Below are 15,378 nucleotides of genomic sequence, written 5' to 3'. Positions count from 1 at the left end.
ACACCACCTCACACACCACCTCACATCACATCATACAATACCTCACACAACCTCACACACCACCTCACACATCACCTCACACCACCTCATATCACGCCACTTGATATCACACCACCTCACACCTCTCACCACCTCTCACCACCTCACACCACCTCACACATCACATCATGCATTACCACACACCACCTCACACCACCTCACACCACCTCTCACGACACCTCATACCACCTCACACCACCTCACCTCACACCACCTCGCACCACCTCACACCACCTCACATCACATCATACAATACCACACACCACCTCACACCACCTCACACCATCTCACATCACATCATACAATACCACACACCACCTCACACACCACCTCACATCACATCATACAATACCTCACACAACCTCACACACCACCTCACACATCACCTCACACATCACCTCACACCACCTCATATCACGCCACTTCATATCACACCACCTCACACCACCTCACCTCACACACCACCTCACACCACCTCACACCACCTCACACCACCTCACACATCACATCATACATTACCACACACCTCACACCACCTCACATTACCTCACACACCTCATATCACGCCACCTCACCTTGATATCACACCACCTCACCCACACCACCTCTCACCACCTCTCACCACCTCACACCACCTCATCACCTCATCACACCTCCTCACACCACCTCACACCACCTCACACATCACATCATACATTACCACACATCACCTCTCACACCACCTCACACCACCTCATACCACCTCACACATCACCTCATACATTACCACACACCAACTCACCTCACTTCACACCAACTCACATCACCTCACACACCACAACACCTCACACCACACCACCTCACATCACATCACCTCACACCACACCACACCACCACACACCACCTCACTTCATCACACATCACCTCACACCACCTCACAAATCACCCCACACCACCTCATAACTCCTCCACCACCTCACATCACACCACCTCACATCACACCACCTCACATCACCCCACCTCACACCACACCACCTCACATCATCTCACACCACCTCACCTCACACCACCTCACACCACCTCACCTCACACCCACCTCACACATCACATCATACATTACCACACATCACCTCTCACACCACCTCACACCACCTCATACCACCTCACACATCACCTCATACATTACCACACACCACCTCACTTCACCTCACACCACCTCACACCAACTCACACCACACCACCTCATCACCTCACCTCACACACCTCATATCAAACCACCTCACATCACCTCATATCAAACCACCTCACACATCACACCACCTCACCTCACACCACCTCACATCACCTCACACCATCACCACCATCTCCACATCACCTCACACATCACCTCACACATCACCTCACACCATCTCACATCACCTCACACATCACCATCATCTCACACACCACCTCACATCATCTCACACACAACCTCACATCACCTCACACATCACATCACCACACATCACCTCACACATCGCCTCACATCACCACACATCACCTCACACCACCTCACATTTCCCTGCACTGCCAAGGGTGCTATAGGCCTAGAGTAGAAATATAACAGGTAGAGCTGTACTTCATGTTGTATGATCCTTCAACACAGCTTTTCATAGGCTGATGATGTGTTATGTGTTTCTATCCAGCAACATTAGACAGAAAGAAATTATATCTGGTGAATGCTGAAAGTCACTGGGATGTGGCAGAGGTTCTGGTTTGAGTCAATAGCTATCTCTTTTTTTGTGTGTCCGAGGCCTGAGGAGAGGTGTAGAATAGATTGTTCTGATCTCAAGCCTCCCTGTCCCTATATCCTGCCATGCCTGCGTCTCTGTCTGTCTGTCTGCCTCACTTCCCCTTGTCTGTCTGTCTGTCTGTCTCTGTTTGCCTCACTTCCCTTGTCTGTCCTGTCTGTCTGCCTCCCACTTCCCTTGTCTCTCTGTCTGCTCCTTCCCTTGTCTGTCCTGTCTGTCTGCCTCCCACTTCCCTTGTCTGTCTGTCAGACCAGGGAGTGAGGCAGACAGACAGACAGACAGACAGACAGGACAGAAGTGAGGGAGGCAGTCTGTCTGTCTGTCTGCCTCCCACTTCCCTTGTCTGTCTGTCTGCCTCACTTCCCCTTGTCTGTCTGTCTGTCTGTCTGTCTGTCTGTCTGCCTCACTTCCCTTGTCTGTCTGTCTGTCTGTCTGTCTGTCTGCCTCACTTCCTGGTCTGTCTGTCAGACCAGGGGAAGTGAATAGGCTGGAGACACAGGGAAGTGAGGCAGTCTGTCTGTCTGTCTGCCTCACTTCCCTTGTCTGTCTTTCTGTCTGTCTTTCTGTCTGTCTGTCTGTCTGTCTGTCTGTCTGTCTGTCTGTCTGTCTGTCTGTCTGTCTGTCTGTCTGTCTGCCTGCCTGCCTCACTTCCCTTGTCTGTCTGTCAGACCAGGGAAGTGAGGCAGACAGACAGACAGACAGACCAGGGAAGTGAGGCAGTCTGTCTGTCTGTCTGTCTGCCTCACTTCCCTTGTCTGTCTGTCTGTCTGTCTGTCTGTCTGTCTGTCTGTCTGTCTGTCTGTCTGTCTGTCTGCCTCACTTCCCCTGCCTCTGTACCTGTTTCTCTACCCTATCTAAGTGTCCTCTCTCTCTCTCTCTCCATCTCCTTCCAGTCTCCCACCTTCTCCAGAGCTTCACCGAGGGAGAACTGAAGAAGGTGATCGGGACTCTGATTGACAGGAGTAGCAAGAGGAGCGGCAGGAACAGTAGAGAGGAGAGCCAGGAGAGCTCCTCCCAGACGACTAAGGGAGCTAAGAGTGGGCGCAGGAAGAGGTTAAAGCCGTGCTCTTTGCGGGAGGTGGAGGTGACTGTGGGGGAACTGGGGCTGGGCTACGACAGCGGCGAGACTCTCCTCTTCAGATACTGCAGCGGCAGGTGCACCACGCGCGACGACGCAACTATGACATCGCCCTGGAACACACGAGGAGGGCGGGGCTCATTAAAGGGGCGGAGAGACAAGGTGCAGTACAGCCCGTGCTGTCGGCCTATCGCGTACGAGAAGGATATTTCCTTCCTGGATAACAACAGTCGATACCACACGGTGCAGGAGGTGTTGGCACGTGAGTGTGGCTGTGCGTGACCCTGGGGAGGTGTGTAAACGTTTAATAACGACCACATCCTCTGAACCACCAATGAGTAATGGCTACTGGGATGATGTCTTAAGAGAATAATATGATGTCTCAGTGTGGATGCAATGCCTCATGAAAAGCGAGACTTGTCATCGCAGGTGCTATGGTCACGTGATGCAGGAAGTGTCGGCTCTGGAGGCGTTGCTGTGCACGATCCCCGAACTTGGGGCCTGTTCCCGGAAAGATCCGTGGAGTTTTCTTTTATCCGTCTTGTTTCGAAGGCAGCGTTCAGGAGGACCCAGCATTCAAATTAAACGACAATATGCTCTATCATAGAGAACAGAATTAATTGTTATGTACATGTATTTCAGTTGGATACATGGATATTACCCACGGATACCGGATTACAGCGAAAACAGGACGATGCCTGTGGATGAACTTTTGACATTGGGCCAATAACAGGAGGGCGACATGTTGGCGAACATTCAGATAGATGTGATCGTCTGTCACATGGAATATATCGATCAGCTCTGTGAATTCCATTCCTATCTGCAAGGTTGTGAACCTTTCACCTCATGGAATGTGAGTCTGCCCTCAGGTGGCGTTGGAGCTGCAGGATCTCCATGTTCTATTAGAAGGAGCACCAATGCCTTCTGGGATATCACGTCAGGTCTAGTTCATTTTGTCATGTGCACGCAATGAAATGCTTACTTGTAGATTCATTCTCGGCGATGCGACATAATAAAGAGACAGAAGTCAATAAATTAAGAATAATTAAAAAATATAAGTGACATTTAAATATCGTCTGACTTTCCGGGGTCCATGGATACTGGGTACGGGAAGCTGGAGCAACAGGATGACGTCTCTGAATATGAATCTGTGTGGATGTATTCAGGGATGGAATTCAAGGATGTTGTGTACCGATCAGCTTGAGCTTATAGACTCTGGCATTTTTACTACACAAGGTCCAAAATCTGTGCAATGGGATATTTTAATAGAAAAAAATAGCTAGCCAGTGGGCTACATGGGTATATTTAAAAAGTACTAGCCTCGGGCTATTTGTATGGAACTGGTTGAGGGCAACACACCTGTAGTACTGAGTATGGACCCGGTTACTAGAACAGTACTGAGTATGGACCCGGTCACTAGAACAGTACTGAGTGTGGACCCGGTCACTAGAACAGTACTGAGTGTGGACCCGGTCACTAGAACAGTACTGAGTGTGGACCCGGTCACTAGAACAGTACTGAGTATGGGCCCGGTCACTAGAACAGTACTGAGTGTGGGCCCGGTCACTAGAACAGTACTGAGTGTGGACCCGGTCACTAGAACAGTACTGAGTGTGGACCCGGTCACTAGAACAGTACTGAGTGTGGACCCGGTCACTAGAACAGTACTGAGTGTGGACCCGGTCACTAGAACAGTACTGAGTGTGGACCCGGTCACTAGAACAGTACTGAGTATGGGCCCGGTCACTAGAACAGTACTGAGTATGGGCCCGGTCACTAGAACAGTACTGAGTGTGGACCCGGTCACTAGAACAGTACTGAGTATGGACCCGGTCACTAGAACAGTAGTGAGTATGGACCCGGTCACTAGAACAGTACGGAGTATGTGGCATGATCAATAGAGAGAAACTCTTCTGTTTTTGAAATCAGAAAGGAATGATAAATGTTTCATTCAAAATATTGATCAAGGACCTTTACTGGACCATTATCAAACATCTTCCCTTCCCTTCCAACTGCATACAAACCTCCATGGAGATATCACAAAATGTCTGCCGTCTAGATATCACAAAATGTCTGCCGTCTAGATATCACAAAATGTCTGCCGTCTAGATATCACAAAATGTCTGCCGTCTAGATATCACAAAATGTCTGCCGTCTTATCTTCTCTAAAAATTATGAGATGTTCTGTGGCATTTTTGTCTAAGGGTGTTCCAGCAAAAACACAAGCATTATATCTTTGTTATTTCCATTCGAGGCTTTTATCTAGTACTCTTCAAAAAATAACTTTCTCCAAACACAATCACGATCAGTAATTCACTGACATAATGTCCTCCTAAGCGTTTGCCAATACATTATGTAAGAACTCACTGTTTGATTTTATTGCTGTGGTTTCAGATTACAGGTTACATAATTACAGAATATTCTTAAACTTTAAAGTGCTGAAAGAAATATATAACCTTTTAAATATATAATCCATTATATAATTCACATCCCTGATTAATGTGAACAATAAGTTTATAGACCCTATGGGCCCTGTTCAAAAGTAGTGCACTATTAAGGGTGCCATTTTGTATGAACACATAGAAAACTAATCAATATGTTAGTCTGAAAGTATTCAGAATGCTACATTAGAGGCCTTATTCTAAAAATGGATTCAATAGTTTTTCCCCCCTCATCAATTTACACACAATAACCCATAATGACAAAGCAAAAAGGTTTTTAGATATGTTTTTTTATATTTCTTTTTTTATAAATTAGCAAAACATATCACATTTACATAAGTATTCAAACCCTTTACTCAGTACTTTGTTTTAGCACCTTTGGCAGCGATTACAGCCTTGAGTCTTCTTGGGTATGACGCTACAAGCTTGGCACAAATGTATTTGGAGAGTCTCTCATTCTTCTCTGCAGATCCTCTCCAAGTTCTGTGAGGTTGGATGGGAGCGTTGCTGCACAGCTATTTTCAGGTCTCTCCAGAGATGTTCGATCTGGTTCATGTCCCGGCTCTGATTAGGCCACTCAAGGACAATCAGAGACTTGTCCCAAAGTCTCTCCTGCATTTTTTTGGCTGTGTGCTTAGGGTCGTTGTCCTGCTGGAAGGTGAACCTTCGCTCCAGTCTGAGATCCTGAGCGCTCTTGAGCAGATTTCCATCAAGGATCTCTCTGTACTTTGCTCCGTTCATCTTACCCTCAATCCTGACTAGTCTTCCAGTCCCTGCCGCTGAAAAACATCCCCACAGCATGATGCTGCCATCACCATGCTTCACCATAGGGATGGTGCCAGGTTTCCTCCAGACATGCCAAAGTGTTCAATCTTGGTGTCATCAGACCAGAGAATCTTGTTTCTCATGTTCTGAGAGTCTTTAGGTGCATTTTGGGCTGTCATGTGCCTTTTACTGAGGAGTGGCTTCTGTCTGGCCACTCTACCATAAAGGCCTCATTGGTGGAGTGCTGCATCTCTGGATGAACTTTCCAGAAGGACAACCATCTCTGGTTGTCCTTCTGGAAAGTTCATCCATCTCTACTGAGGAACTCTAGAGCTCTGTCAGAGTGACCATCGAGTTCTTGGTCACCTCCCTGACCAAGGCCCTTGTCCCCTGATTGGTCAGTTTGGCTGGGTGGCCAGCTCTAGGAAGAGTCTTGGTGGTTCCAACTTCTTCCATTTAATAATGATTGAGGCCACTGTGTTCTAGGGGACCTTTAATGCTGCAGAAATGTTTTGGTACCCTTCCCCAGATCTGTGCCTCGACAGAATCTGTCTTGGAGCTCTACGCACAATTCCACAACTCATGGCTTGGTTTTTTGCTCTGACATGCACTGTCAATGTGGGACCTTATATAGACAGGTGTGTGCCTTTCCAAATCATGTCCAAATCAATTGACTCCAATCAAGTTGTAGAAACATCTCGAAGGATGATCAATAGAATGCACCTGAGCTCAATTTTGAGTCTCATAGTAAAGGGTCTGAATACTTATGTAAATAAGGCATTTCTGTTTGTATTTTATATTTTATTTGTAAATATCTAACAACCTGTTTTTCACTTTGCCATTATTGGGTATTGTGTGTAGATTGCTGAGAAAAAAACATTTATTTAATCCCTTTTAGAATAAGGCTGTATTGTAACAAAATGTGGGGAAAATTCAAGGGGTCTGAATACTTTCCGAATGGCTGTATAAGGCCATGAGGTTTACCTGACCTGGGAAATCTCTGGCGTCTGATTCTGTCTGTGTATTTATTTGGAAGTAAATGATGGTTTGAAGAATATTTATCTAGTAGACATAGCAGCTTACCCATTTGTTGAGCAACTGTGCCAAAATGTGTTTTTTAATCTAACATACTGACTGCTACATAAATCTAATATCTATTTCAAAGAGTTCCATCATCATTATTTAGTTCCCTCATTTCTAAACACACAATTTAGTTTTCTCCTTCTTGTTTATATTACCCTACATGGATTTAATGGTGTTAACCAGCTGCTTTGCAAATTCCCAGTGGTGGAAAAAGTACTCAATTGTCTTGAGTAAAAGTAGGTTCCTAATAGAAAATGACTCCATTAAAAGAAAAGTCACCCAGTGAAATACTACTTGAGAAAAAGTCTACAAGTAATATGGTTTTAAAATGTACTTAAGTACAGTCACAGTGGTGGAAAAGGGTACTCAATTATCATACTTGAGTAAAAGTAAATGCTATACATCAAATTCCTGTATTAAACAAACCATACAGCCCCGTTTTCTTGTTTTCTTTATTTATGAACAGCAAGGCACACTCCAACACTCAATCACTTGCAAAAGCTGGATTTGTGTTTCGAGAATCCGCCAGGTCAGAGGCAGTAAGGATGACAACGCGTTATATTGGTAGTAGAGGTCTTCTCGGGTCCAACCTGAACGGACATGAGGACTATCAAATCTGGACTAGAACCATATCTAAGCGACCCGAGTAACAAAAAAATATTTTTATCAGCCAAGTTGCTCTTCTGGTTAACGAATAGTTATTTATATGTTGGCTAGTGTAACAGTGTAACTTTAGACCGTCCCCTCGCCCATACCCGGGCGCGAACCAGGGATCCACTGCACACAATCAACAACAGTCACCCCTCGAAGCATCGTTATCCATCGCTCCACAAAAGCCGCGGCCATTGCAGAGCAAGGGGAACAACTACTTCAGGGTCTCAGAGCAAGTGACGTCCCGATTGAAATGCTATATAGCGCGCACCGCTAACTAAGCTAGCCGTTTTACATCCGTTACACTAGGGCTTTTATAAGTGAAATATAAAATATGCTATAGGCTATGTAGAGCTGTGGATAGGTCTATTCGGGTCCACCAGTTGTAGTCACGGTACATAGATCCGATTGACAATCAAACAGGACCAGACCCAGCACGAGGGAATTTTTTAGAATTTTGTATCCCAGAACCGCTCTGGTCACTGGTTGGGTCTCGTATATTCGGGTTCAGGTGGACCTGTGAAGAGCTCTAATTGATAGGTGTGTGAATTGGACCATATTTCCGTCCTGCCTGAGCATTCAAAATGTAACGAGTGCTTTTTGGTGTCATGGAAAATGTATGGAAGTAAAAAAGTACATATTGTCTTCAATAGTGAAGTAAAAGTAAACATTTTCCAAAAATATCAATGGTAAAGTACAAATTCCCCCCCAAAACGACTTAAGTAGTACTTCAAAGTATTTTTAATGCCTTGCTATGATATTGTAATGAAACAGCAGGGAGCAGGTCTCAAACGGAAGATGCGATATCCGCGCTCATAAACCCAGGGTTGTTACACTACTCCCTCCTTTCAAGGGTCGTTACAATACAATAGATGTCCTTTTCCAACACGTATAATGTTTTTCTGACAACGTATTACCCCACTTCTATCCCAAATAATGTATCTACTTTTTCAGACGTGGTCCGGAATCATCCATCCCAGCGTTTTCAACATCACACCTGAAACCTATGACCCATTCTAGGCCTTCTACTGCTTACAATTATCTCACTATCATAACATTACAGGTGTCGTGCACTATATAGAATAGGGTGCCATTTTGGGACACCATTTTTTAAAACATTTTTTTTAATGCTCTACTATTCGATTGATTTTCCTTTGTACATCTTTACCGCCTTCCTTACCGCGAAAATCGAAAATGATCATACAGTCGTTACTGGTAATGACACGATTGGGCCGCTGGTCTGAAGTGTACGGTAAAGAGAGGAGGAGGAGGTGTGCGCTATTCATACCAACATTACATTACGCACGGGCACACTAGAGTGGAACAGGTGACAAGAACACCAGGTGAGACCACTTTCTCTTCACACGCGAACACTTGCAACAAGTACCATTTTTGTTGGGTAATCGTATACTTCATTATTGCTTAGTTGTGGTATGTTAGTTGCATTATTTTTTTGGATAGATAGTGGTTTGAAGTTATGGCATTGAAAAACGTTGTGGTTGTTGTTAGCCAAGTGTTGCCTAGACAACAGGAGTAATGACTCGTTTTTCTTTTATGAAAGTGGTGTAAATTAAGCAAATTAAGGAGACATTTTGTATATGATACTTGATATGAACACTAAAATACCTAATGCAATTGCAATATGAACATATCTGCAATTATGATGGTTAATGATTAATTGACTATTGAACTGACTTGTGATGGCTTGGTGCACATGTACATAGTAACAGGTCTCTGGAGGTGTAGCCTAGTGACACGCCTCTAGGGAGGGGTATTCTAGTAACAGGTTTTAGGGGAGGAGGTAGCATAGTTCAACTCTCTTTTTCTCCTTGGGCTTACCATTATACTTCCTCTGTTACACTATAAAGTTTAACCTAAAAAAGTTTAACCTACATCTGAATACAAATTAACTAAGCAGATGGAGTATTTTACTCCATATTTCACAGTAACACAGAAGACATGGCCTCAGGACACTACAAGCCACAGACCCACTGGAGGCAATTGAGACAGCAATATTCATTAGGGAGTGGCTGGCATCAAGGGACTGGCAAGGTAAGAGCAACTAATTAAAATAGAAAAAGCAAAACATCAACAACAATTCATTTTTTGTAACTTTACAATAACACTTTCTTATGGTATTATGATATTCACTCACAAGTGAAAATAGTCTGCATGCAAAAAGGCCAATAATAATTCATAATAACTGATTCATAATTGATTATTACGTTTCCATAGATATCCAGAGACAGGTGATTAATCCCTCCACATCCTCCCTCTTCCTCCCCGGTCCATACAGGACGTTCCGCATCATGGACGACGATGGCAGTAGGTCTCTGGACCTGCAGGAGTTTATTAAAGGACTGGCGGACTATGGTGTGGTGGTGAGCAGAGAGGAGGCCCGGCAGATCTTCACACTGTGTGACAAGGACGGCAGTGGCAGCATCAACTTCAACGAGTTTCTGGAGAATCTGAGGGTATAATTACAGAGTAGTGACACTAAAAACGAATTGATTATGCACATTTATTGATTATGGACAGTGTAGAATAATGGTTCTCTCATAATAATAGTATTTGAACAAGCCAAAGTACATCTAATATTTGCATGATAAAGGTGCAGTGATGTATATTGCTGTTTTCATGTGTTTGTGTTTCCTTCAGCCTCCCATGTCCAGTGCCAGGATCTCTGTGATCGGCCAGGCCTTTAAGAAGTTAGACCGGACAGGGGACGGGGTGGTGACTGTGGAGGACCTGAGGGGGGTCTACAACTGCTCACAACACCCCAAATATAAGAGTGGAGAGTGGACAGAGGAACAGGTCTTCCTAACTTTCCTCAGCAGCTTTGATTCCCCCAACGACAAAGACGGCAAGGTAATAAATACATTTGTCCGTTTACTGGAATGACGAATCCGCTAGCCTGGGTACCAATCTATTTGTGCTAACATTCCACACTCCTTGCCACTCCTTGTCATGCCAAACAGTCTGGCCTTTCTCCAATCTTCAAATGTGAACATTCTATCAACAATCAGCTCCAAGAGAACTGAGGAGAACAGACGATGTCATATCTGAGGCACGGAGTACAAGGAGTGGAATGTTATCACAAAACCGGTCTGGGCCCAGTTTCATAAAACATCTTAAGTTAATCCCCCCCCCCCTTATCTTTTCACTTAAAGTTTCCTTAACTTTATTAAGTCAGATGCACAAAACATTTTAAGGTTAATTTCTCCCTTAAATGAAGTGGAAAAAGTTAAGGGTGCCCATGAGGTCTATAAGAGTATTTTGAAGATAAATACACAACGCAGAGTTTGAGAGGACGAGAGTACTAAACTAAATATAGTACTAATGGTCAATAGGGAATTGTAAATAGGAGTTGGGTCTCAGTTCAACAGCTGTTTAGAATCTGTGGAATGTCAATCCTGAACTCAGAGCTACGTGTGCTATGTTCTGTACATTAAGTCGGGGGCAGGATACTTGTTATTTGGCCATTGGCCAAGTTGTACTGCAAGGACTTCTGATTGGTCAACCCCAGGCTAGGGAGTGGGGTTATAAATGGCATCCTGTTCCTTTTGATTTGGGGGAAAAGCTGAGGACAGAGGAGACTGAACATCTAAACATCTACCTCCCAGCATAATATCTTGATTTGTCCTTCTCAAATAAACCTATTTTTCTCCCCCTGATTTGCTTTGGAGTTTGTTACTGAAGAATAACACCAATAGCTACCTACTCTCAAAGTTAGCTTGACATGCTAGCTGACCAGCTAGCTACCTACTCTCTAAGTTAGCTTGACATGCTAAAAAGTAATAGCAACAAGTTGAGAGCAAAAAAAGTAACTAAAATAAATATGTGTTATTATGTTCTAAATAAATGTGTTTGTCCTGGCTTGGAACAGTGAATCAAGTAATCTCCGCGGTAACCAGAGGCTCTGCCTTACCTGCCTTCAAACTACCCATAAAACTCTTAAATTATGACCTTATGTTTCCATTGGCTCTGTTCAACCCCCTTAAACGATTCCCTTAGGTAAAGGGAAATGATTCCTAAAGGGAGACACTTAAGATGTTTTATGCAAACAGGCCCTGTATTTCAGGCTAATGAATTGTAGCTGATATTACATTAAACAAACAAAAAAAAGGGTTTAAAAAAAAAATATATATATAATTATACACAACTTTTTACGTACAAAAGGAAGGAGCAGATATTCTTGGCTGGTTTTGTATATTTTGTAAATGAGTTGTCTTGTCCTTCTCCTTTAGGTAACTCAGGAGGAGTTCATGAACTACTACAGTGGAGTGAGTGCCTCTATTGACAGCGACGGATACTTTGTTACGATGATGCAGAATGCCTGGAAGCTGTAGGCACCGCTGGCTATCTACATCTATGTGTATTCTACTAACATATTTGGCTAATCATAAAAAGGCACCTTTGCATTCATGTAGAACTTATGTATGTGTACATGTGAGAAAATAGAAAAAATGCTAGTTTATAGTTTTTCAATGGAACAGAATAGCTTTAAATGGACAGATACAGCCGATTTCTACTGAATGATTTATATATATTACACATATTAATCACGTTCCTTTGTGCCATATTGCTTTGTCTTGTTAAGATCCCTCTTATGGTTTAAGCTACATCGTAATAATGCAAATGTTTGCCAAATAGAATACCTTTCTCGTAGCACAATGAGTGTTCCTTTAAATGCCTTATCTACCTGCACATAAACTCACAGATCGGGACCACCGTGTGCTGAAGCGAGTAGCGAGGTCCATACAGAAATGGTTTCTCGAGATCGGGTTGGAAGAATTTGACTGGCCTTCAGCTATTTGTTAGTCAGCTTGTCTATAATTAGATATAATGAGAAATGAGAAGCTATGTTTCATGGGAAGACTAAATAAACTCTTGCTCACCAGAATAATGTAATAAATCGATATAATGGATGCTTCAACGTAGTTGACATCGGTAGCACAATGAGTGTTTCTTTAAATGCCTTATCTACCTGCACAAGTACAGTATATGTGGATCCAAGTTATGTGCTAGGCTAATAACCATAGCTACTATGCATAGCAAAAGCAATGGACGGAGAATCCCCAGACTCTGTTGTAATCGAGTGCATTCAACTCAGAACCAAAACCGCCTAAGCGTGAAATTAAATTATGATTGCATATGCACTGTTATAATTTGTTATTATGGTTTAAAAGCCCAAGGTCGTCATTGCTAGTTTTCTGCGCTTTAATTAACTGTGGACAATTAGGCGATATGTCAAGTTTGCAATTCAGGGAGCTGTCAATGGCACTGAAATGTAATTGACAATCAGCCCGGCGTTTGCCTGTAGTGCCGGCAGAGGGAGCAACAGGGCAACGTTTATTATTTAATTCCAATAGGCCTACAGGTATAATAGCATGCGCATGCCCACATGTACCTGTAAATAGTTCTGAGAAAGTAGATTTCTTATCTACCCGTGCGTGAAAAAATTGATTCAGGATTAAACACATTTTTGCAAACACGTTTTTGCATTCTGTTTTCTATTTTTGCAGGCTCTTTGTAAAATGTCGTGCAGTGAAATTAAACATATTTCCTGTTGCCTCACAAATGGTTTCAGATGACTCAATTGCGTGAGGTTAAAAAAAGGTATTGCTTCCCAAATCCTGATAACTTTTGAATGTGAGATGACATGGGCTAGCCGTAGCCTAATCCCCGGTCAAGGTCGCTCCCATCCTGCCCGGGCCAGCCGCTCAGCAGCTCAAGGCAAACGGAGGTTTTAGGACCTTCCACTCTCAGCGCAATTAACGGCTCAGGAACACGCATGAATTACAACCGTGCGCTTTTGTGGCTATTTGAAGTTTTATCAGACTGACATTTTGTAGTAATCAAATGGAAAGGAAGGGTGTTTTGGGTGAGTCCGTAGGCGGGGCTTTTGACCCTGTAGCACCGAATGAAGTGCGGTTCAAAATGCCTAAATATCAGGGGATTTGACAACTGGCATTCATCCGAGTCACTTTTAAACGATAACCTCTGGATTCGGCCTCGCAACATAACAGGCGCCATTTTCAGTCTCTGTAACGTAATTGAAGTAATTTATCGATTTAATAATCAGGATCTTTCTGGAGACAAATGAACATGGATTCTACTTGGGTTTTCTGGCCATTCTGTTCTCTAAAAACTGAAAAACGAAACTCTGGAAGTTACAGAACACCGAGTTTCTCACACGTAAGTATTCATTCTTTATTCATGCTTTATCATGTATTTTTGCAGGCCTATACAGTTTAATTTTGTAGGTGCTATTTGACCAATATTGAAAAATCATAGTGTTTAATGAATGCAGGGGCCTGCTTTACAATTAAGCATAGAACGAGTGCATTTTGATGGAAATTGGACTGGGCCTAACAATGTTTCGCTCATAATTTTCAAAACCACCAAAAAAATATTGATTTGACAAAAGCCACAAACTTCTTTAACATGAAAAAGAAGGTTCACATTCTCAATGAAATGTAGGGTACATTCTCAATGAAATGTAGGGTACATTCTCAATGAAATGTAGAGTATTGATTTGACAACTTGAAAAAGAAGGTAGGCTAATAAGCGACAAAGACAACGCAATGAAAAAGTGCACTTGAAATCAATGTAGGCCTAATTTAACCATTCAAAAATTTACATTTTCACTTCTGTTGGTAAAAGCTCAAATTTATAGATTTGCTCTGTACAAAATCATCTGTCAATTTCATTGAGAATGTGCCCCACATTTCATTGAGAATGTTCCCTACATTTCATTGAGAATGTTCCTTACATTTCATTGAGAATGTGCCCTACATTTCATTGAGAATGTGCCCTACATTTCATTGAGAAGGTTCCCTACATTTCATTGAGAATGTGCCCCACATTTCATTGAGAATGTTCCCTACATTTCATTGAGAATGTTCCCTACATTTCATTGAGAATGTTCCCTACATTTCATTGAGAATGTGCCCTACATTTCATTGCAGTCATCAAATAAAAAGCTAATTATCTGTGTCAGAGAATGTTGTTTTTATACTTCAGTCACAATTGATCAAGTCAAACCATTGCATGTATCCCAGCCCAAGAAAAACTAACTGTAGAGCATTTTTAAATGGTAAATGGGGAGAGTTTGTTGCGTAAATATATCCAAACATCAATCTTCCATGCAGGCTAATTGCTTTTCTAGAACATGTACAGGCTGAATTAAAAAGGCTAACTTTTAGGAATTTGCACAGTCACCTCCTTTACCTGTTTCTATAACATCCCTCTATACAACATCCTGATTGGGGCGACGGGTAGCCTAGTGGTTAGAGTGTTAGGCCAGTAACTGAAAGGTTGCTAGATCAAATACCTGAGCTCACAAGGTAACAATCTGTCATTGTAAATAAGAATCTGTTCTTTTAACTGACTTGCCTATTTAAATAAAGATTAAAAAAAACAAAAAAAAAACAACAACATTAAAATAAATGCATTGAGATACTTTTTGTCATGTAGTGTATGTGGACACCTGCTTGTCAAAAATGTTATTCCAATATCATGGGCATTAATATGGAGTTGGTTCCCTCTT

At 42.8% G+C, this 15,378-nt stretch overlaps 1 protein-coding gene across 1 annotated transcript; it reads left to right on the top strand.

The window, feature by feature from the left end:
* Positions 1 to 9,854: 9,854 nt before the first annotated feature.
* Positions 9,855 to 12,494, top strand: LOC135534876 (calcyphosin-like protein). The gene is made up of 4 exons (XM_064961688.1): positions 9,855 to 9,878; positions 10,123 to 10,300; positions 10,485 to 10,694; positions 12,074 to 12,494. The coding sequence occupies exons 2-4, from the start codon at positions 10,136 to 10,138 to the stop codon at positions 12,173 to 12,175; spliced, it is 477 nt and encodes a 158-aa protein (XP_064817760.1). The 5' UTR covers positions 9,855 to 9,878; positions 10,123 to 10,135; the 3' UTR covers positions 12,176 to 12,494.
* Positions 12,495 to 15,378: the final 2,884 nt, after the last annotated feature.

The sequence above is a fragment of the Oncorhynchus masou genome, unplaced genomic scaffold (genome assembly GCF_036934945.1).
Source record: "Oncorhynchus masou masou isolate Uvic2021 unplaced genomic scaffold, UVic_Omas_1.1 unplaced_scaffold_4068, whole genome shotgun sequence".
Classification (NCBI taxonomy): Eukaryota; Metazoa; Chordata; class Actinopteri; order Salmoniformes; family Salmonidae; genus Oncorhynchus; species Oncorhynchus masou.
The sequence above is the reverse complement of the archived record's forward strand: the minus strand, read 5'-3'. Positions and strand labels throughout refer to the sequence as shown.